Consider the following 20659-nt stretch of genomic DNA (forward strand, 5'->3'; position numbering starts at 1 on the left):
TTGTAAACCGTAGTATTTTTGTGTGACAAAGCCAATAAACTAAACTAAACTAAACTAAAAGGTCCTCAGTTGACTAAAGTACCCGACAGTACTCAATTTCTTCAAATAACCTAGTTAATTGTAGTTCAAAGTATTCTATATTTGTCGAGAAAGGGCAAGCGATTTTGAACTGAATTTTGTTATTGGTTAATAACTGGACGTTTTTTTTTTTTTTCCATTTTCTCAAGTGGTTTTCAGCGTAGCGTAGAATACTTCAGCTTCGGTTGCCCTTTTCAGTTATCACCGAGAGCAGAGTAAAACCGAACCGTCTTGTTCGAATACTTCCATTAAATTGATTTATTCGAAGCTTAACTTTGTTATAAAAATGTCTTTTTTTGTAAAAAGAAAGAAAACAAGAAAAGAAAAGAGCACAGGTAAACCGTAGGAGAAATAAAACATAGAAAAAGACAAATACATTAAAACCTTTTAATTCAGATTTATTCCCCCATATAAAACCTACAGTATAAACTCAAACAACCTCAATTTCCCCCAAAAAAAATCAAATTCTTTTCTAAATAAACAGACGTTAAGACGGGTAAGATACATGTTTCGTCATGTAGTTCAAAAGACGTAATACTCGTTTTAGCGCACTGGACGCTTATGTTTTAGTCAGTCCTGTGGAAAGGGTGCGAGCTGATCTCAAAACATAAACGATAAAGCAATAGAAACAATGGGGGTGACAATTATTTGGTCAAGATCGGAAACGATAACGTCACGTACCTAAGCCGTGCATAAGGTAATTCTTAATTCGTAAGTTTTTGGTTGAGAACTAATTTAATATCTTATGTCTCAAAGAGGGCGCTCATTCGAGGGAGGGGGTGTGTTGAGTCAGGGCGCTAAAATAAGCATTCACGGCAATCCAAGTCGAGACAGTCCGCGTGACGTAAGAACAGTCCGTGTGACGTCAGTGAAGTACTATTGTAGAGTCTCTTTGTCAAACTGATACTCCCCCAGCCCTTCCCCTCCAAGTCGCCTCAGCGTACTGACATAGTTTGATAACTGCTTGATGCTGTCCATTTGCTCGTTCAGGAATGTCTCCTCAATGAAGTCCTGCATCTGTAAGGAGGGATGACGAGGTATTTGAGCACACATCGTGACTATCTATAAGCAAAGCGCATGTGCGTTGGTGTTTACCTGTGCGTCATTCTCTTCCTGGGCCTTGCGGTGGAGAGCCTGGAGCGAGGAGAGAATCTCTTTTTCTAGTGCCAGGGCATCCTCCATCGCCATCAGCCCATTACCCCACTGGTCGCGGCACGGGGTCTGGGGACAAGCAAATAGAGATCCTTGATTTCAGATAAAGCGAGCGCGCCCCCGGGAGTTCTTGGAATTTTTTTTCCTCCAAGAATAAGATCAAAGGCTTAGAGAGGCACAAGTGATGGGCTCATTCATAGTAATTTCATCACACTTGTACGCTCCTAGAGATGGGCTCGCTCATAGTACCTATATCACAGTTGTACACTCCTAGTGATGGGCTCACTCATAGTACCTATATCACAGTTGTACGCTCCTAGAGATGGGCTCACTCATAGTACCTATATCACAGTTGTACGCCCCTAGTGATGGGCTCACTCATAGTACCTATATCACAGTTATACGCTCCTAGTGATGGGCTCACTCATAGTACCTATATCACAGTTGTACGCTCCTAGTGATGGGCTCACTCATAGTACCTATATCACAATTGTACGCTCCTAGTGATAGGCTCACTCATAGTACCTATATCACAGTTGTACGCCCCTAGTGATGGGCTTACTCATAGTACCTATATCACAGTTGTACGCTCCTAGTGATGGGCTCACTCATAGTACCTATATCACAGTTGTACGCTCCTAGTGATGGGCTCACTTTTAATACCTATATCACAGTTGTACGCTCCTAGTGATGGGCTCACTCATAGTACCTATGTCACAGTTGTACGCTCCTAGTGATGGGCTCACTCATAGTACCTATATCACAGTTGTACGCTCCTAGTGATGGGCTCACTCATAGTACCTATATCACAGTTGTACACTCCTAGTGATGGGCTCACTCATAGTACCTATATCACAGTTGTACGCCCCTAGTGATGGGCTCACTCATAGTACCTATATCACAGTTGTACGCTCCTAGTGATGGGCTCACTCATAGTACCTATATCACAGTTGCACGCTCCTAGTGATGGGCTCACTCATAGTACCTATATCACAGTTGTACGCTCCTAGTGATGGGCTCACTCATAGTACCTATATCACAGTTGTACGCCCCTAGTGATGGGCTTACTCATAGTACCTATATCACAGTTGCACGCTCCTAGTGATGGGCTCACTCATAGTACCTATATCACAGTTGTACTCTTCTAGTGATGGGCTCACTCAAAGTACCTATATCACAGTTGTACGCTCCTAGGAATGGGCTCACTCATAGTACCTATATCACAGTTGTACGCTCCTAGTGATGGGCTCACTCATAGTACCTATATCACAGTTGTACGCTCCTAGTGATGGGCTCACTCATAGTACCTATATCACAGTTGTACACTCCTAGTGATGGGCTCACTCATAGTACCTATATCACAGTTGTACGCTCCTAGTGATGGGCTCACTCATAGTTCCTATATCACAGTTGTACGCTCCTAGTGATGGGCTCACTCATAGTACCTATATCACAGTTGTACGCTCCTAGTGATGGGCTCACTCATAGTACCTATATCACAGTTGTACGCTCCTAGTGATGGGCTCACTCATAGTACCTATATCACAGTTGTACGCTCCTAGTGATGGGCTCACTCATAGTACCTATATCACAGTTGTACGCTCCTAGTGATGGGCTCACTCATAGTACCTATATCACAGTTGTACGCTCCTAGTGATGGGCTCACTTTTAATACCTATATCACAGTTGTACGCTCCTAGTGATGGGCTCACTCATAGTACCTATATCACAGTTGTACGCTCCTAGTGATGGGCTCACTCATAGTACCTATATCACAGTTGTACGCTCCTAGTGATGGGCTCACTCATAGTACCTATATCACAGTTGTACGCTCCTAGTGATGGGCTCACTTTTAATACCTATATCACAGTTGTACGCTCCTAGTGATGGGCTCACTCATAGTACCTATATCACAGTTGTACGCTCCTAGTGATGGGCTCACTCATAGTACCTATATCACAGTTGTACGCTCCTAGTGATGGGCTCACTCATAGTACCTATATCACAGTTGTACGCTCCTAGAGATGGGCTCACTCATAGTAGCTATATACGCTCCTAGAGATGGGCTCAGGGTGGAACCTGTTTAATGATCAATTTCGACATCAAATTGTGTCGGTCTATGTGACTTTGTATTGTTTAAGATAAAAAGTTACTTACAGGGATGTCATTCAGCTTGACACGTCCGCCACGTTTGGTAAGATATGCCATGAACTGAAACAACAACCACACAATTGTAAGCTTTATATAGCATTTAGTTTGCAGTGCAGCGGTTTTTACCATTTGGGCATGCTCCCATTCTTCCTTTGATGACTTTTTGAAAAACTTGTTAAATCCCGGTAAGTTGATGTCATCTCTATCAAAATGGAATGCCTGAAAGAGTCAATGATATTGAATTTAACAACAACAACAAAATCTACCCAAATCTTTTTACACTTGCAATATACAAGTTGTTCATAAGGACAAAACCGCTACTATAGTAACCTAGATAAAGAAAGGCGCGTTAGGGGGTCCCCATGTGAACCCCCCTAGCTACTAAATTTTACCAGTTAAGACACTACCCACGTACCATGGACAAGTAGGTGTAGTGAGCGTAAAGCTCCTTGTTAATCTGCTTGTTGATTGGTCCTTCAAGCTGGTTCATTGGTGACGTCATACTGAGGGGCGCCTTACTTGTTGCGTTGCCGAAATAGTCATAGTTCTTTGTGTAGCCCCATTTAGCGGCCTTGGCATTCTATAAACAAACAGTGTCGATATTATTATTGTATTAGACAAAACATGACACTATCACTCGACTATTGTATGCTACAGTGAAAAAGAACTGCGGGCGGGTGGCATTGGTCGTAGGAATTATGTAAACTCAGTGCCCGATTCTTAGCCAAAATATCAAGATACATTTTGTGTGGGTGTATTGATGTCTGATGACTAAGGTTGTGCCACACTTTGTAATAACAATCAGGCGCGTACCAAGGATTGGCTGAAAGGGGAGGGGGCTCACAGTCATAGGTATTATATAGAAAAGCATAGTTTTTGAAGATTCCTTAATAAGAAATCCCCCACTCACCTTAATAAGAAATCACAAAGCCCCCCCCCCCCCTGTGTTTTGTACGAGCCTGACACTGTGCCACATTTGTAATAACACGATGCCACATTTACTACAAGGTCGCGCCACATTTGTAATAACACGATGCCACATTTACTATAAGATCGTGCCACATTTGTTATAACACGATGCCACATTTACTATAAGATCGTGCCACATTTGTAATAACACGATGCCACATTTACTATAAGATCGTGCCACATTTGTTATAACACGATGCCACATTTACTATAAGATCGTGCCACATTTGTTATAACACGATGCCCCCACTCACCCACTCACCTTAATAAGAAATCACAAAGCCCCCCCCCCCTGTGTTTTGTACGAGCCTGACAATGTGCCACATTTGTAATAACATGATGCCACATTTACTATAAGATCGTGCCACATTGTAATAACACGATGCCACATTTACTATAAGATCGTGCCACATTTGTAATAACACGATGCCACATTTACTATAAGATTGTGCCACATTTGTAATAACACGATGCCACATTTACTATAAGATCGTGCCACATTTGTAATATCACTGTGCCACATTTACTATAAGATCGTGCCACATTTGTAATAACACGATGCCACATTTACTATAAGATTGTGCCACATTTGTTATAACACGATGCCACATTTACTATAAGATTGTGCCACATTTGTAATATCACTGTGCCACATTTACTATAAGATCGTGCCACATTTGTATTATCACCGTGCCACATTTGTAGTCAAGTCGTGCCGCATTTGTGACTCGGCAAAAATGCTTATCCTATTCACCTCGTTTGACTTGATATTATTATCATCTTCCTGTGAAACAAAACGAAACCCTACTATTAGCTTTAAGCCTAAAAGATCCAAAGAAAAAGGCATAAAATCTATTATCGAAAAACTAAACAAATAGATAAGCGGCTCGTCTATGGTACACCCTTTTTTTAAAGAGCCTTTTTTATTTAAGAGTCCAGCCAGAGATTTTACCAAATTTTAAGAACATGTTAGGAACATGCTCAGGCTCAGATAGCAGATTTTTTTTTCTTTTTTAGTGCTGATGCGTTCTAATGCAGAATCAAATTGTGCTCATAGTAACAACCTTATTATTGCTATTTACCATTAGTGTAATTCTCTTCCTAATAATTCATTGGGTATTATAATCTTAAATATCCTAAAATTTAAAAACATCATTAAGAACATATTCAGCCTTAAAATGTCCCAAAAATAAAAACGGTTCAGCCTCAACTGATAATTAGACGTCCTTATAAATAAAAGAGTGTAGTGAAGCTTGGAGCCTCTCGTCTGGTGCCCAGTGAATTATTTACCTCGTAATCCCTTCTCATTTTCTTGATGCAGTCTATTCGCGATTCCGCAACAACCACAAACATCAACACCAGCGCGAGTAGCTTCATGTTTCTTGAAGGCAACAAAACATTATTAAAAGACCTAGGGTTATAATGGCTGTCATCGTGAGATTTTCTTCATACAGACTCTATCCCCCCCTCCCCCCACCCCAAATGGACTTTGTCCTTCTGTGCCTCGATTTTTGAGAAAATACCTATTTTTTTAAATCTTAAAAAAAGTAAAAGACTGTATTTTGGAGAACGCATCCACCAGTCCCCAGTCCGCCTCCGGATCCTCGTTTGCACCCGTTTCCTTTGTTTCTTATCATCGGCATCCGATCATCACCTTCGGCGGTTGGTTTTTTGCTTAGCGCATTTTTTTTAAGGAATACTCTACAACTGTACAAGAAGTGTGAATAACTCATATCTACACAATCTGCAAATAGGACCTTTCTACATTGTCAATACATCTTGGTAGTCAGTATTTTTTTATCGTGTGATAATTGATAACATTTTGAGGCATTTATTAAAGGCTATAATTATCGGATACTGTTTGTAATCACCATTGGATCCTCTAGAAATGTGCATTTGCGTCTCGTAAGTTTTAGAAATAAGTATACTCCCATAACTAAACTAAACTGATAAATCAAGAAAAGGTAGAAATTGATTTTTAAAGTCGTGAAAGAATGTTTGCAGATATGACCTCTTAAACCTTCAGAAAAAAAAACATCGTAGCAAATCACCATGTAAGGAGTCGTAACACATATTGTGCTACAGAACAAAACAAATCTATTACACTATTAAGCTGAACAGAACTCTGGCTTTACAAACCTGGTTGTGTGATGCCCTAGTGAACCACTGTCTCTGAGAACAAGCTGTTATTCGATTCCTTGGTGTATTTTGGCCTGTAACCCGATAGACCACGACGTCAGCCTGGTGAGCTTGTGTATCGAGTTCTTGTCACCACCCGGAAGGGTCAAGGTTGGCATCCTGTTGTGTGACATCCTACCCTGGGTACCAGAGGCTCCGAGCATCGCGGCGACAATGATTTGAGCGAAACGAGAAAGCCAGGGTCAGGCCCGTATCCAGGATTTTGAGCGTGGTGGTTCGTTTTTCCATTTCAGATGTTTTTTATGTAATCTATCTTGTTTTTAAAATATTGCTTTTTAACATATATCGATAATAATAAAGATAATTATTATTAGAAAAAATATAGTTTTTTTTTCAAAGATATATTGATGTGCACGCTATATTTCCAGCCAACCTTTATTTCCAGCCAACCTTATATTTTTATTTGTTCTTAGCGGACCTTCAAGCAAGCCGGGTTGGGGGGGGGGGGTGGGGGTTCGTCCGAACCCCCCCTGGCTACAGGCCTGAGGGTAGTGACATCCCGTCTATCAACTGAGAAGTGCAGAGGGCAAAAGCTGCCCCGATCTCAGCATACTTCCTGAGGTCTCCGTACTGATGTAGGCACATTAGAAAGTTTTTTATTAAAAGCTTTCACCTTAGAAAGTCGCTTTGAACTCTACTGCTCTAAGGAATGACACTTTGGGCGTGGTCGGAAAAGAGTAAGCATTCTTTCACGGGGGGAGGGGGCACCGTTAGGAGGTTCCTGGGCTATTCTCCCCTTCTCCGAAACTTTTAATTCTGGTAGGCTCTGAATAAGCCCCAAATCGTTCAAATCCAGTGCAAGGAAGCTGCTACTGCACCTTGTACCCACTCATCAAAGGAGGGATACAATAATGCTTCCTTGTGATTAGTCTACCATATAAAAATTGGCAGGCGCGCGTCCAAAGGGGTGTTTAAGAGGTTCGGACCACCCTGCTAATAATATGACGAGCTGACAGAGAAAAAAAGGGCAAGTTTTACCAAAATAAGGTCTGGTTAACTTCGGTAAGCATGAATTTTTTTTCATAGAGGTTCCTCATGTTATGTAAACCAACATATCAAAAAGTGTTTTTTTTTAATGGATTCGTTTTCAAGTTATCAGGCCCGGTTAACCCGCAAACAATTTCTATGCGTGTATTTAAATTATAAAAGTTTCCAGATAGAACTAGTGACCTATTACCTGAGCTTAACATGCCGATTTGAAATTAATTGATCCGTGCTCTGTGAATTATTATTTTGTGCCTCACCTTGAGGTTTTCTTCTGACAAGCCCCGGATTGGCGTGAAGCCCTTTCATGATTAAAATAGACTAAAATACTAGACAGTGCTTTCTTTTTATAGTTTCAAGTTTAAAAGCGGAAATTTAAAATAAGGCGAAGAAATAATTTATTCATTTTTCAAGGCTAGGTTTGGACTATGTCTCGTACACGCTATACCAATTGCCTAGGTCACGCAATGCTTTTTGGTCACGCAACAATACGGCCACGAGATATTTCCCATTATGACTGGGTGCAGAAGTCAACCATTCTTTGATCTTATCTCTACAAAATTCAGATACCTGTCCATTATCCTAACTTTTTCCTTTTTTAAAAAAAATACCACAATGGGGGCGACCCAACGACCTCTTTCAGAGAATTGCTGGTAATAAGAGTTTTTTGTAAATGGCGTCATAATGTACTTTTAAAGCAAATCCTTATCCTTATTTAGCAACCTTAAAGTGCTATAGGGTGATCATGAGCACTAGTCTCTGATGGAGCTGCCTTCAAAAATTATTGAGCATTTTATGCTTGTTAGCAAAAGTGTAGGAGTTGCAGTTTTATTTCGAGCTACAGTAGTTTGATTTCTTAGTTTAGTTATTTGGCCATCAATTTGGAAACCACGGCTGCAGAGAAGTGGAACTAGAGATTTCTTTCTTAAAATACAATGACTTGTTATCTAACAGTTAGCCTAGCAGTGGGGATATTTTAGTCTCTGTCTCTTGGAGTCTAACATTCAGCATAGCAGTGTTGGTATTTAGCATCTTCTTCTCTTGGTTACTTGGATTTGCTAGCTGCAAAAAGCCCAACCAATACTGCTGCACCGCCAAGAATGAAGGCAGTGCCACCTAATATCCCAAGGCCAAGCAACCCATCTGGAAATGACAGGGAATACATAATCCTTGTTAAGTTATAAAGACTATGTTATTTTTATCATTATCATGACCACGATCATAACCACAGCATTATTACCACATCATGATCATCATCATAACCATCACCACATTAACATAATCATCATCATCATCATCATCATCATCATCATCATCATCATCATCATCACCACATTAACATCATCGTCGTCATCATCATCAACATCATCATCACCACCATCATAACAATCATCACCACAATCATAGCCATCACCAACATCAACATCACCACCACCATCATAATAACTACCACTATCACCATCATCACCACATGATCATCATCAAACAACAATAAACAACAATCATTAAACTGCTCCACCACCATCATTACTTATAGCATTGCATTCACAATCCTAATCACTATATCACCATAATAATTACAATAGCTGTACATTACAGTTAGGAGTGGCCGCACCATACGTTATATATGGTATAATCTATCAGATAGACTATAAATCATATAAGGTGATTAGGTGATTATATATAGGTGATATAATCTATTATCATCATTATTTTAAAATAGGTCATTCAAAACAAGAAACAAACCCTTCTGCATCTGTGACTGTATTTTGTCCTGTAATTCTAGGGCTTGTCTATTTTGTGGTTCAATTTGCAGAACTCTGTTCACATACTTCAAAGCTGTTTTGTATTCCTGAAGTTTTGAGAAAAGTATAAGCTCATCAAAATATGATTAAGACATCCATAAGTATTCACACAAAAAAACTCAAATCAATTTACATGTAATTTGTAGTTTGCCTCTCCTAGAAAATATAAGTAATCTCTTTGATCTGTTCCACTATGGCAAAGCCCTGTAAAATTAAAGAAGACATATTATAAACAAACCAGCTGATATCAATCCCATGGTTAGTTGAGTATGTTTAACACCAAAAGGATAATACCTGAGAAACCAAGAAGCCCCCCCCTCCCCCACTGAAAACATATGATAGACTCTAATAATGCTGGTGTAGGTGTCCGGAAACACAGGAGGAGTTCAAATGGTCAAATGATGAAAGATTGGTAGATTGGTTCAGGAATCTCTGAATTCAGCCTAGGCAGATCCAGAATTACTTGACATCTCGACATTGGGGAGAAGGTGTTTTTATAAAACATGCATACAGCTGTCAGCCCCAGAAAACCTTACGTTTTGAGAATTATTTTTCAGGGGAGGGGTGGGTATACCCTTGCAGGCATTCCCTGCATAGAAAGCTCTCGTACACAAAACCACTTTCGATCTCACGAGGGTATTAGTTAAGTTGTGCTACACAGGAAACTATTGTTTTAATTTTAATAGAAAGTGTTGATTTTCTATATAGAATAATTTTTCGGAAGCTATAAAAATCGCTAAAACGCGGGAGATCTGGTGCTTAATGCAGGAGAGATGGAGAGGGGGTCCAAAATCTTGAGACTCCCGCCTAATGCAGGAGAGTATACAGGTGTACATATGTAAAGAGGGGTCAATTTTGTTGTTGCTAGCTCCCATACATGTCTTCTAGAATTAGAGTCTGATGACAGGGGTACTGCCATCCCTTCTCAGGGATAATCTGTTAATTGTCATATTACTTGATACTATCATTCTGAAAAATAGGCTCGTTTATCAGATAAAGTTTACCTTGTAATAACGAGGCTCCTTTCACAATATTATTCTTGCTGTTGCTTCGGACGAGGCAGTAAGCATAGTTGAACTGCGTGTTTGCTGTAACCTCCCCATTTGAGGCTTCTCTGATATAAATATCTTCAAATTTCTTTAGAAATAATGAAAGATCAATATAAGTTCATTTTTTTCCTATCATCATTTCTAATATCTTTAGGACTCAACAAGAAGTATACCCTGGTCCCAGAGCCTTGAGCGTCTCTCTATTAGAGAGTCTCTCTAAATAGAGAGACACACGAGGCTCTGGCACCAGGGTACAGGAAGTAATATTAGTAAAGTTAAATCAGGGAGTAAATGGAGTTGAAAACGATAGTCGAATAACAGAAGAATACCAAAGCTTACAAGAAAAGCATTTTTAACGCTTTAGTGCAATAAATCACTAATATTTATAGTTCTTAAAGGCAATCGTGTGATAGTCAAACCTTTAGATCTTCTGCACTTGTGATTTCGTCCATGTTTTGATCATCTTCCCTAATGAGCCTACGATTTTACAGCGGCAGATCCCGATGACATCACGAAGACATCTCGAGTACCTTAGGGACATTCTATTTATAGAATACACATTTTTATTACATTGTTACTGACCACTTTAAGGAAACATAACTCTTGTCACTTTTAGACTGATATCTTTTGATCCCTAAACAAAGATATTTTTGAATCTTGAATAACAAAAGTGTGATATTCCTTTGCTTAAAACCACAGGACTCCCAATCAATATGTAAATTTGTGGAACCGGGGGTGCTGTGGTTTGTTGATCAGATTTCTTGCTACTTTTGTGACGGACCGGATTTCGACCGATTCCAGGGTAAAAACTCCACGAAACATCAAAAGCAAGCTGCCGATGTTTGACTTCTTTGTGTAGTGTGTGCTATGCGTTAATGAGCTTCATCTATCCTGATGAATTTCTCGCAAAAGACGAGTTTAGGGACTCCGCTAGCACGAGCCGGCATCCTATCCAGAGTTAGTTTTTGGTGAGTAACTTAAGTTATATATCTTTAGGACAGAAAGTTAGGAACAACAACCGATATTTGTAGATAGCATAACAGGAGTATTAGGGACGTTTTCAAAACTAATGACTCGGAAGGATAGATAACTACATTGTAAACGAAGGTATGTTGATAATGTTTATAATGTAAGTATTTTTTAGTGTCGTGTTTCTCGTGAACATTAACTTAACTTGACCTCCTGCTAATAAAAGAATTCCATACCCTTTACATGTGTGATGGCTGGTTGGGGTGTAAGGGTGGTTGAGCCTTTTTGCAGGTTTGGGTGGGGCAATTAACAATGAGGAATTGAGGATTTGTTGATAGATGGCGGTATGTAATAGAAGAGGAGGAGGGAGGGGGTGCTATGACAGTGTTTGCCCCCTATTGATAAATAGAAAAATGATTGATTAAAAATGATAATTGATTGACTGATTGAAGACCTTAAATTAGACACATGCAGCACATAACTCCACCTCACCCTCAACCATCATCTTCCTCACCTAATCAATCTACTATAATATTTAATAACTAGACCTTGAGGCCGATTGGACTATTTAACAATTAAACTATGAGTTTGAGTTTTTTATGAGTCAATAGATAGTCAACGAGGTGGGTAGCATAAATAGTGAGTACGGGAGCCAATCAAATTGCAGAATTCATGATAGTATGTGAGTAGATTTATACTAATATTTAATAGACCATGAGACCAAAGGCCGAATGATGTATTCAAATCATAGTCAAAGAGGCGGAGAGATCTTATTGTCTTAGAATTCACCAACTAGATGATTTAAATAAATATCAGAATTTGAAAAACTTTGGCAAATCGAGACTCAGCCGCCATTCTTCTGAGCATTTTGCTACTCACCATCTATCACTGATAGACCATTAGAAGCCAATCAGTATGCAGGATTTGTGATTGACCTCTAGTTGGTGAATTCTAAACAGTGTTGTTTTGTGTTTTAGGTAGCATTTTGCTACTCACCATCTATCACTGATAGACCATTAGAAGCCAATCAGTATGCAGGATTTGTGATTGACCTCTAGTTGGTGAATTCTAAACAGTGTTGTTTTGTGTTTTAGGTGGCTGAATGACTTGTTTCGTAAAGGCTATGACAGACGCCTTGAGCCTGATGACTTGTATGAGGTACTCGCTGAAGACTCCACAAATGCTCTGGTGGACCGGCTAGAGTGGTAAGTTTATCTGGCTTTTCTCTTATGGAAAAAAATGGGGATGGAGAAGGAGGCAGACTTGTGTAAGCCCTGTCTAGTCTTTGTTGTTCCACAGGTTTCCATTAACTATATAAGTTCAGAGCTGTAGCAGGCCACGTAAGACTGGAGGGGCACAATACAGAAAAATTAAGAAAATATTGGGGAGGGGAGGGAGAACAGCTATGCCCTGAAGTAAAGTATTTTGAAAATGAGATGGGTGGAAAAGGGACCATTCCTTTCCTTTCTTCCCGCTTTTGCTGGCACACTTCTTGGCACTGTTTTCTGTAATGTTCCATATGCAAAGTTCAGGGTGTTTGGAGAACCATCCCCCTCAGCTGGAAGGATGGAGATTGGTCCACTAAATGTTTTGAAGAACTGACCCATCTTTGTTACTTGGATCCCAATGGATTTGCATCTCCAAGTCTACCAATTGTTAAAAAGACAGTATCTCCATGACTATATCCCACTATACATCATTTCAATAAAAATAAATAAATTTCCAATTGCATACGAAAAAAATAACTGGTTCTTTATTTTCACACAAAATTTATCATAGAGTTCTCTTAAAGTACTAGTAGGGATTAAATGATTTATCCAGTGAAAAAGTAGTATTCTGTTATCTTCCTTTATTCTCATATTTACCATGATGCTCTGTTTTTTTTTTTTTTAGTGAATGGCAAAAGGAAATCCATGGGACCAAGAATAAAAACAAATCACCCAAATTATGGAGAGCTGTTACACGCATGTTCATGACAGACATCTTGTGGACTGGGTTCAGTGGTGTTGTGATGGTAAAATATTGGCCTGGGGGATTTCCAAAGTGTTCATCAACCACTTGAATTTTATATTCTAGCTGGGGGAAATAGCTAAGATCATTCTCATGGGAGAAATAGCTCATCCCTTTAGCGAACTAATAATATTGAGGGATATTGTTAAACTTAAAGGGATCCATACTAGATATATCCATTAGATATACTAATCCAAAATTCCTGGAAAGGATGGGGCAGAGGTTAGGGAACTAAAGGGGCACAGATATAAAACATAGGATTGGAGCTAGTTCAATGCACTTCCTCCCACATTCTTTCTAGCATTTTTGTATTGCTCTTTCATCTTTTAATTTTTTATTGCTCATTCATCAAAATGTACCAGAATTGCATTTTTATTTTTTCCAGTAAAATCTCCTAGAGTGTCCTAGTTTAATTTGTTTTTTTTTTAATTATGTTTCAATTTCTATTGACATATTATTTGAATGAACTATTTCTTTTTCTTTTGCAGGAAGGTGCCAAGATGGGCCAGGCATTACTACTTCTCCTCCTGATTTCATATTTTAATCCAGCATCTCAGCTTTCTGAACTCTATGGGTACCTGAGTGCGGGGGCCTTGAGTCTCCTGGTTTTCTTGTCCATCTTATTTCACCAGAACTATTACTATGGTGCTCGAAAAGCTGGGATGCAGCTTAGGGTTGCAGTTACTGGATCTATTTACAAAAAGGTAGTTTTCAATATCCTATCAGCTTTTTGTAGCTGATAGGATATTGACTACATTACACTCATATTACCCCAGATGTATTGGGGTAATATGAGTGTAATGTAGTCTTTCTTCTCTTAGTTGTAAATTCCAGCTAAAAAAAGTGTAGATTGAAATAGTCTATAATGCTGCTTCTGATTGTCTATAATGCAGCCACTAATTGTTATCCTGGCATCAGCTGATTTTGGAATATTTTCAATTTAATTTGTTAATGAACTTTGTATGTCTATTTCATATAATTTATCTTTCATTTTTTTCAACAACAACAAAAAAACAACAATGACAATGAAATTAAATTTATGAATGACGTAAAAAACATTGTATGGTTATTTCAGAAGATTTATCTTTCATTTTTTAAATGAAAACAATAACAAATGTGGCTCTCAGATCTTTTCTAGTGCTTTACATTATATTTATTGCCAAGTCCAGAGCCGTTAAACCCGTTTTTTACGTCTAGGTTCTGAGGCTCAGCAAGATGTCCCAAGATGCATCGCAGACAGGGCATATTATGAATCTTATATCAACCGATGCACAGAAACTTGATGAGGTTTGAAAAAAATAATAAATGGGGCAATAGTTAAAAAGTTTAAAATACGCCAGCTAAAATGGCTCTTACTGTGTTTACAGTATTCTGCAAATTCTCGCCAACTATTTCCAACAGCTAAATTTACTTCTGCATTTCGAATATTGGGAATCCTGTAGCGCGCGCGAATGAGAGCCGGCTAGCAAGCTATTCAGCCTTCCGTCATTCAAAGTCATTGAAGCATTATCATTGGCCGCGCCCTCTCCGCAAGGCACTTTAACCGATCAAAACGCTCCATAACTAATTAGTTAGTTTTGGTGGCGGATACAGAAAGCTGTTAGCAGTTTATTGACGAGAAAATATGGAACATCGTATTGAAGGTCCATGCCATGGCCATCTCCTCTTGAAGTCGTCGGGATTCTATAACCTGGCATTTTAGTCCATCACCTAAGAACCCAAAATTCGGCGCGAGTACTCATTTTACGAGAACAAGCGGGCTTAGGCTCAATTGAAAGCTTGTTTATTCAGGTTTTCAAAAATATATTGTTCCCGCTGGTTCACGTAAAATGATTACTCGGACCGGTCTAGGTGATGGAATATTTATGGTTTTAGTTTCTCCTTATGGCGCACTTCATGTGGATCGGGCCCCTTCACCTCGCCGTGGCGACGTCTCTCATCTGGATGGAGCTTGGTCCGTCCTGTTTGGTGGGGATCACACTCGGTCTTCTAATTATACCTTACCAGAGCTGGATTGGCAAGGTCTTTGGCAAACTTAGGTATGTTACGGAGGATAACTGCTGACGACACCTCACTTGGTTAACAACAAAACAAAGGAGATGTTGACTACGTTCGTTACATTCAGATATAGTGTTTTTGGTCAGCGAAGCCCGGTGTTGTCTATTTCTGAGATATTAGTCTCGTGGGCAGTCGTCATTAGTGTGTGAGACCCCTTCCTACGTGGGGAAGCCCCGATTTTGCCCTAAGTAATAGAAGCCCTTACAATGTGGACGTTTTTATGCTACCCCTTCCTTTTCCGTCGCATTTCCAAAACACTTGAAACGTAGGAAAAAAAACAGGATATTTATTAGTTGATAGGTATCAATCAACTAATTTTTTTATTAATATAGTGCCTTTTCATTGTCGCATCATAACAGTGAAAAAAAAAAAGATTTCATGTGTTTGCGTTGTGAGCTAGAAAAATCCTGGGTTTCCGAGAATGGGTGTGCATGGAAAAACTGAATTTTCTGTAATCTTTTTCATGGACGTATTAGGAGGATGGAAGTGGGCAATAAGCATGAAAGGTATCAAGTTTTTCCACACATTTTGTCTCGTACAGACAGAAAACAGCTGTACTGTCAGATGAGCGCTGCAAGCTGATGAACGAGATAATCAGTGGAATAGGTGTGATTAAAATGTATACCTGGGAACTGCCTTACACAGCATTTGTCAACAAAATACGAAGGTAAAACGACCTTTCAACGACCTGTTAACCCAAATACGAAGGTAAAACGATATGTAAAGGATCTAACAACAAAATTCAAAGACCTAAAACGATCTTTCAACTATCTCACAAGAAAATACGAAGGTAAAACTTTCTGTCAACGATCCGACAAAAAATGTAATACTTTTTTAAGGGCATAAATTATTATTAGAACATATATTATTTTCAATGTCCCCTACTGAAAACCAGCTGATCTTGAAAACACACGTTTGTTTTAAATTTCAAGTTGTGTAAGGTGTTGCGTATTGAAATAAAGGTGTATGTATGTATGTAATGTTTGGTACCAGAAGTATTACTCAAATGACCAGTAAGAAATTCACTTTGTTATCTTGAGGCTAGGTTAACGCCACTAGTCTATCAGGTTTTATGCTTGCCGGAATTCTTTTTTGTAAACTTCAGCTCCCTACACTAAATTCTAACTCTGTTCTTAATGGCGTATTGCCGGGTAAATTATGGCCCACGGAATCTCATGACGATGTCCCTTGAAATAAGTAAAACCCTTTTTTTCGTTCTCTAGTAAAGAGATATCCAAAGTGCGCCAAACGTCGTGTATCAAGGCGGTGGACCGAGCATTCGACTATGCGTCTCCCGGATTGATGGGCTTCCTGTTGTTTGTGACGTATTCTCTTACCGGAAATACCCTTTCTGCAGCGGTGGTGTTCAGCTCGCTTGCGCTGCTGCACCAGGTGCAGGTGAACATGGCGAGACACTTCCCTTTTGCCGTGCACAACCTCTTCTCATCCAAGGTGACCCTCCGGCGCTTTCAGGTGGGGAGTCAATAAAATGTCTGAGACACAATTAGGCCTAGGAAAGGCGCTTTCAGGTGGGGAGTCAATAAAATGTCTGAGACACAAGTAGGCCTAGGAAAGGCGCTTCAGGTGGGGAGTCAATAAAATGTCTGAGACACAAGTAGGCCTAGGAAAGGCGCTTTCAGGTGGGGAGTCAATAAAATGTCTGAGACACAAGTAGGCCTAGGAAAGGCGCTTCAGGTGAGGAGTCAATAAAATGTCTGAGACACAAGTAGGCCTAGGAAAGGCGCTTCAGGTGGGGAGTCAATAAAATGTCTGAGACACAAGTAGGCCTAGGAAAGGCGCTTCAGGTGGGGAGTCAATAAAATGTCTGAGACACAAGTAGGCCTAGGAAAGGCGCTTTCAGGTGGGGAGTCAATAAAATGTCTGAGACACAAGTAGGCCTAGGAAAGGCGCTTCAGGTGGGGAGTCAATAAAATGTCTGAGACACAAGTAGGCCTAGGAAAGGCGCTTTCAGGTGGGGAGTCAATAAAATGTCTGAGACACAAGTAGGCCTAGGAAAGGCGCTTCAGGTGAGGAGTCAATAAAATGTCTGAGACACAAGTAGGCCTAGGAAAGGCGCTTCAGGTGGGGAGTCAATAAAATGTCTGAGACACAAGTAGGCCTAGGAAAGGCGCTTCAGGTGGGGAGTCAATAAAATGTCTGAGACACAAGTAGGCCTAGGAAAGGCGCTTCAGGTGGGGAGTCAATAAAATGTCTAAGACACAAGTACTGTAGGCCTAGGAAAGGGGAAGGCAGCAAATGTCCAAACTATGTGTAAATAATGGTGACAAGGTGTCCCTCGGGCGTTTTCAGGTGAGGAGCCAGTGAGATGTTAAAGACATAAGTAAGTGACTAGGAAAGGGGAAGGCAGCCAATGTCTAGGTTATTCATAAATATGACGCTCCGGAAAGAAAGCACCAACGGCAATGGATTGTAAAATATGTTAATTTTCTATTTTTTTTATCCTCGGTTTTCTATGGAAATAGGTTGAAATTCTATAGGAAAGCAATGACAAAATTCGTTTTCAGTAAATCACTTTTGAAGATTGATTTTCTGTGTTTGATACTTGATAATGACTTTGAAAAAGTTGTGCTGCCACCGTATGTCATGAATACTAGAGTCGTTCTGTTTGGCTTGCTATAGGAATTTCTCGAGCTGAATGAGCTCCAGTACGACCGTATGACGCGGCTTAACCCACAAGGAGGTGAAATGGGCGTGGCCGCATCTGCCATCAGTGCCTCATGGGATCCGTCGAACCGGACCGGGACACTTGACAATATCAGCTTCGAAATCGGCAAGGTGATTATCATTATCGCGTGACATTTGAAAAAGTAAGAAATGGACACAAGTGCTTATAATCATCGATGCCAATTGATTTTAACTATCGGAGCCGTCTTGGCACCCAGCTTAATTATATTAACGTCGTATATATTATTTATTTTCTAGGGGGATTTATTGGTTGTTGTCGGAGCTGTTGGTTCGGGAAAGGTGAGTTCTTATGTTCAGCAATTAAAATGTTAGGTATGGACCACCAAAGAAACAAAGAAATGTAAAAATTCTGATTCTTGCAAGCTAATCTGGTCTCGGTTGATTGGTTCGATCGAGTTAGACATGACAAAGATAACGATGTTGTTGCTGTTGATAATGACGATGACAATGATGATGATTATGACAGTGGACATTACGACGATGATGATGACGATTACAATGAAGATTATTAGGACAATGGTGATAGTAATGAAAGTGCTGATTGTTATGAGAAAATGTTTTTTTTTTTACAATGATCATGTTTAATGCAATAGATGATAATAATCATAACGACGTTTATGTTGTCGACGGCAATGATGATGGCGATGACAATGATGATGGCGATGACAATGATAGTTATGATCATGATATTAGTGTTCTACATTGGTGTTGATTTTGGCAAAAAGATGAGAATTATCATGACGACATTTATGCTGTCGACGACGACTAACTACACTTGCAGGATATTTCTTGCTAGATGTACGTTCTAACCCCTCCCCTCCCCCTCGCCTTTTTTTGCCATTCTAGTCCTCCCTGTTGATGGCGGTACTTGGCGAACTCCCGCTCACCCGAGGAGACATCAAGACCCGCGGAACAATCGGGTACGCCTCGCAGACGGCCTGGGTTTTCTCGGGAACCGTCAGGCAGAACGTGATGTTCGGCCAGGAATACAACGATTCTCGTTACGACAAGGTCATCCGCGCATGCGCATTAGATAGGGTGAGTACTGATGACAAGAGCATGTTTTGGATTGAAATAATAAATCCCAAATGAAATACCGCTCATTTCGCCGTTGACCAATATAAGGTGATGACGTACCTGATGACCAGTATTTAACAAGCGAATGTGCCAACTCTACATTATTAGGGAACGCAGTACATCTTTTTATATTCTTTTAACCTGCACCAAGCGTATTTCTGAAGGTATTTGGCGAATTCAACACAGTCAACTCGCCTCACCAATGAATAGGTTGGCCATGACACCATTAATGCATAGACATTTGAAAAATCAAATTCTAAGGCATCTTTATGCTTTATGCACAGGTTTTTAGCCCAATGATAGGAACTTTGAAAGTGACAAAATAAAATTTAAGTGGATTACGTTTTCTTGAAAACAACAACAGTGCAATGCATTATTGGGATTGTGAGCTGCCCTCTTTAACCGAATTCTTTTCATAGGACATCGAGTTAATGCCTGAAGGCGACCACACTCTGGTTGGAGAAAAAGGACTCGCCCTGAGCGGAGGTCAAAAGGCCAGAGTCAATTTAGCGAGGTGAGATAATATGAGTTTTACAAAACATGGGTTGGCCTTGGGATTCTAAACTAGGAATTAGGGTTATGATTCTAGCCTTATGTTTATCCTTATTTAGAAATTTGTAATGGTGGATTCATTTTAATCCGTTTTCTGTCAAAGACTAGAGTGCTGGTTACGTACTTATGGGAAACCTGGTACTAAGCACTTCAAAGCTAGTCATATTACTGTCGAATCCGTTGTACCGCGACGCTGCATTTTCAAAACATCGATTTGTTTTTTCTGAGCCAATCAGATTCTTGCCATCTCTAGCCTAGTGCAGTTGCCTGGCTTTCTGTCGCGACACTGTCTGGTTTTCGTCCAGAGGATAGCCAGGGAAGTGCACAAAGCGAGACTCTGGCTCAGAATGGTTTTACTGACGGAACAGAAAACCCAAGCAAACTGTGTTTTGAAAACGCGGGTCACGATACAACGGATTCTACAGTAAATCGAAAAAAAAAATGTGTCGCTGACATTGACATTTGACATTGCGCATCACGCCCGAGATACTTTTGCAGTCCCACATGCAATGGAGTCTTGTTTTGGGGATATAGATTGACTGCGAACCACATAAGGTAACTCTGGTTTTCCTGCATATCGAGTAAATCTTTCGCCTTTTCCTAAAGATTTCCTACCCTGGTTTCAGAGCCTCGAACGTCTCTCTATGTAGTGGCCAGCGAGGTTGAGACGAGGCTCTGGCCTCTCGAAGCGCTTTTTCGACTTCTGCCTCACTTCCATGTTAACGTTTTGTGATTAGCATGTGTCAGTTACACATGGGATGTAAACATCTCTTCGCTCGAGAATCGAATTCACGAGTATGAAAAGCGCATGAAAACCCGATTTAAAAACAACGATATTCATCAGAAATCCCATGAGATCATTACTGTAGAGTTAGTGACAAGAATCTGCGCATAGAAGGT

The 20659-nt window shown here is 40.0% G+C and overlaps 3 protein-coding genes across 5 annotated transcripts in view; 1 reads left to right on the forward strand and 2 right to left on the reverse strand.

The window, feature by feature from the left end:
* Window positions 1-451: 451 nt before the first annotated feature.
* Window positions 452-6636, reverse strand: LOC5506642 (soma ferritin). The gene is made up of 8 exons (XM_001627285.3): window positions 6490-6636; window positions 5641-5731; window positions 5105-5134; window positions 3797-3961; window positions 3508-3600; window positions 3388-3441; window positions 1174-1299; window positions 452-1095 (listed from the first exon to the last, which is right to left on the reverse strand). Exons 2-8 carry the CDS (start codon window positions 5725-5727, stop codon window positions 955-957), a joined length of 696 nt encoding a protein of 231 aa, XP_001627335.3. The 5' UTR covers window positions 5728-5731; window positions 6490-6636; the 3' UTR covers window positions 452-954.
* Window positions 6637-7860: 1224 nt separating this feature from the next.
* Window positions 7861-10921, reverse strand: LOC5506638 (mitochondrial fission 1 protein). Its single transcript, XM_001627284.3, has 5 exons — window positions 10807-10921; window positions 10343-10475; window positions 9472-9542; window positions 9280-9385; window positions 7861-8676 (listed from the first exon to the last, which is right to left on the reverse strand). The coding sequence occupies exons 1-5, from the start codon at window positions 10837-10839 to the stop codon at window positions 8579-8581; spliced, it is 441 nt and encodes a 146-aa protein (XP_001627334.1). The 5' UTR covers window positions 10840-10921; the 3' UTR covers window positions 7861-8578.
* A 199-nt stretch (window positions 10922-11120) lies between these two features.
* The window catches only part of LOC5506633 (ATP-binding cassette sub-family C member 4), a 45806-nt gene continuing 36267 nt past the window's right edge, over window positions 11121-20659 (forward strand). For 2 of the 3 annotated variants that reach the window (XR_007313824.1, XM_032375070.2), the window contains exons 1-12: window positions 11121-11355; window positions 12451-12561; window positions 13250-13370; window positions 13855-14070; window positions 14564-14653; window positions 15242-15405; window positions 15966-16091; window positions 16648-16897; window positions 18065-18220; window positions 18368-18409; window positions 18977-19168; window positions 19627-19721. Coding sequence is in view for 2 of the 3 variants with exons in the window: in XM_032375070.2 (XP_032230961.2) it covers window positions 11282-11355; window positions 12451-12561; window positions 13250-13370; window positions 13855-14070; window positions 14564-14653; window positions 15242-15405; window positions 15966-16091; window positions 16648-16897; window positions 18065-18220; window positions 18368-18409; window positions 18977-19168; window positions 19627-19721 (1637 nt within the window). In the remaining variant the exon portion in view is untranslated. The remainder of the gene's footprint in view (window positions 11356-12450; window positions 12562-13249; window positions 13371-13854; window positions 14071-14563; window positions 14654-15241; window positions 15406-15965; window positions 16092-16647; window positions 16898-18064; window positions 18221-18367; window positions 18410-18976; window positions 19169-19626; window positions 19722-20659) is intronic. The other variant, XM_032375072.2, reaches the window with a different exon arrangement.

This window comes from Nematostella vectensis, chromosome 9 (genome assembly GCF_932526225.1).
Source record: "Nematostella vectensis chromosome 9, jaNemVect1.1, whole genome shotgun sequence".
In the NCBI taxonomy this organism is placed as follows: Eukaryota; Metazoa; Cnidaria; class Anthozoa; order Actiniaria; family Edwardsiidae; genus Nematostella; species Nematostella vectensis.

Coding starts and splice junctions, on each gene's coding strand:
- LOC5506638 (XM_001627284.3), bottom strand. CDS start 10,839: ATGGACGAAATCACAAGTGCAGAAGATCTAAAG. Junction 10,476..10,806: donor CAAGTGCAGAAGATCTAAAG/GTTTGACTATCA, acceptor TTATTTCTAAAG/AAATTTGAAGATATTTATAT. Junction 9,543..10,342: donor AGGAGCCTCGTTATTACAAG/GTAAACTTTATC, acceptor TTAATTTTACAG/GGCTTTGCCATAGTGGAACA.
- LOC5506642 (XM_001627285.3), bottom strand. CDS start 5,727: ATGAAGCTACTCGCGCTGGTGTTGATGTTTGTGGTTGTTGCGGAATCG. Junction 3,442..3,507: donor AATGGGAGCATGCCCAAATG/GTAAAAACCGCT, acceptor TTGTTGTTTCAG/TTCATGGCATATCTTACCAA. Junction 1,300..3,387: donor TCAAGCTGAATGACATCCCT/GTAAGTAACTTT, acceptor GCTTGTCCCCAG/ACCCCGTGCCGCGACCAGTG.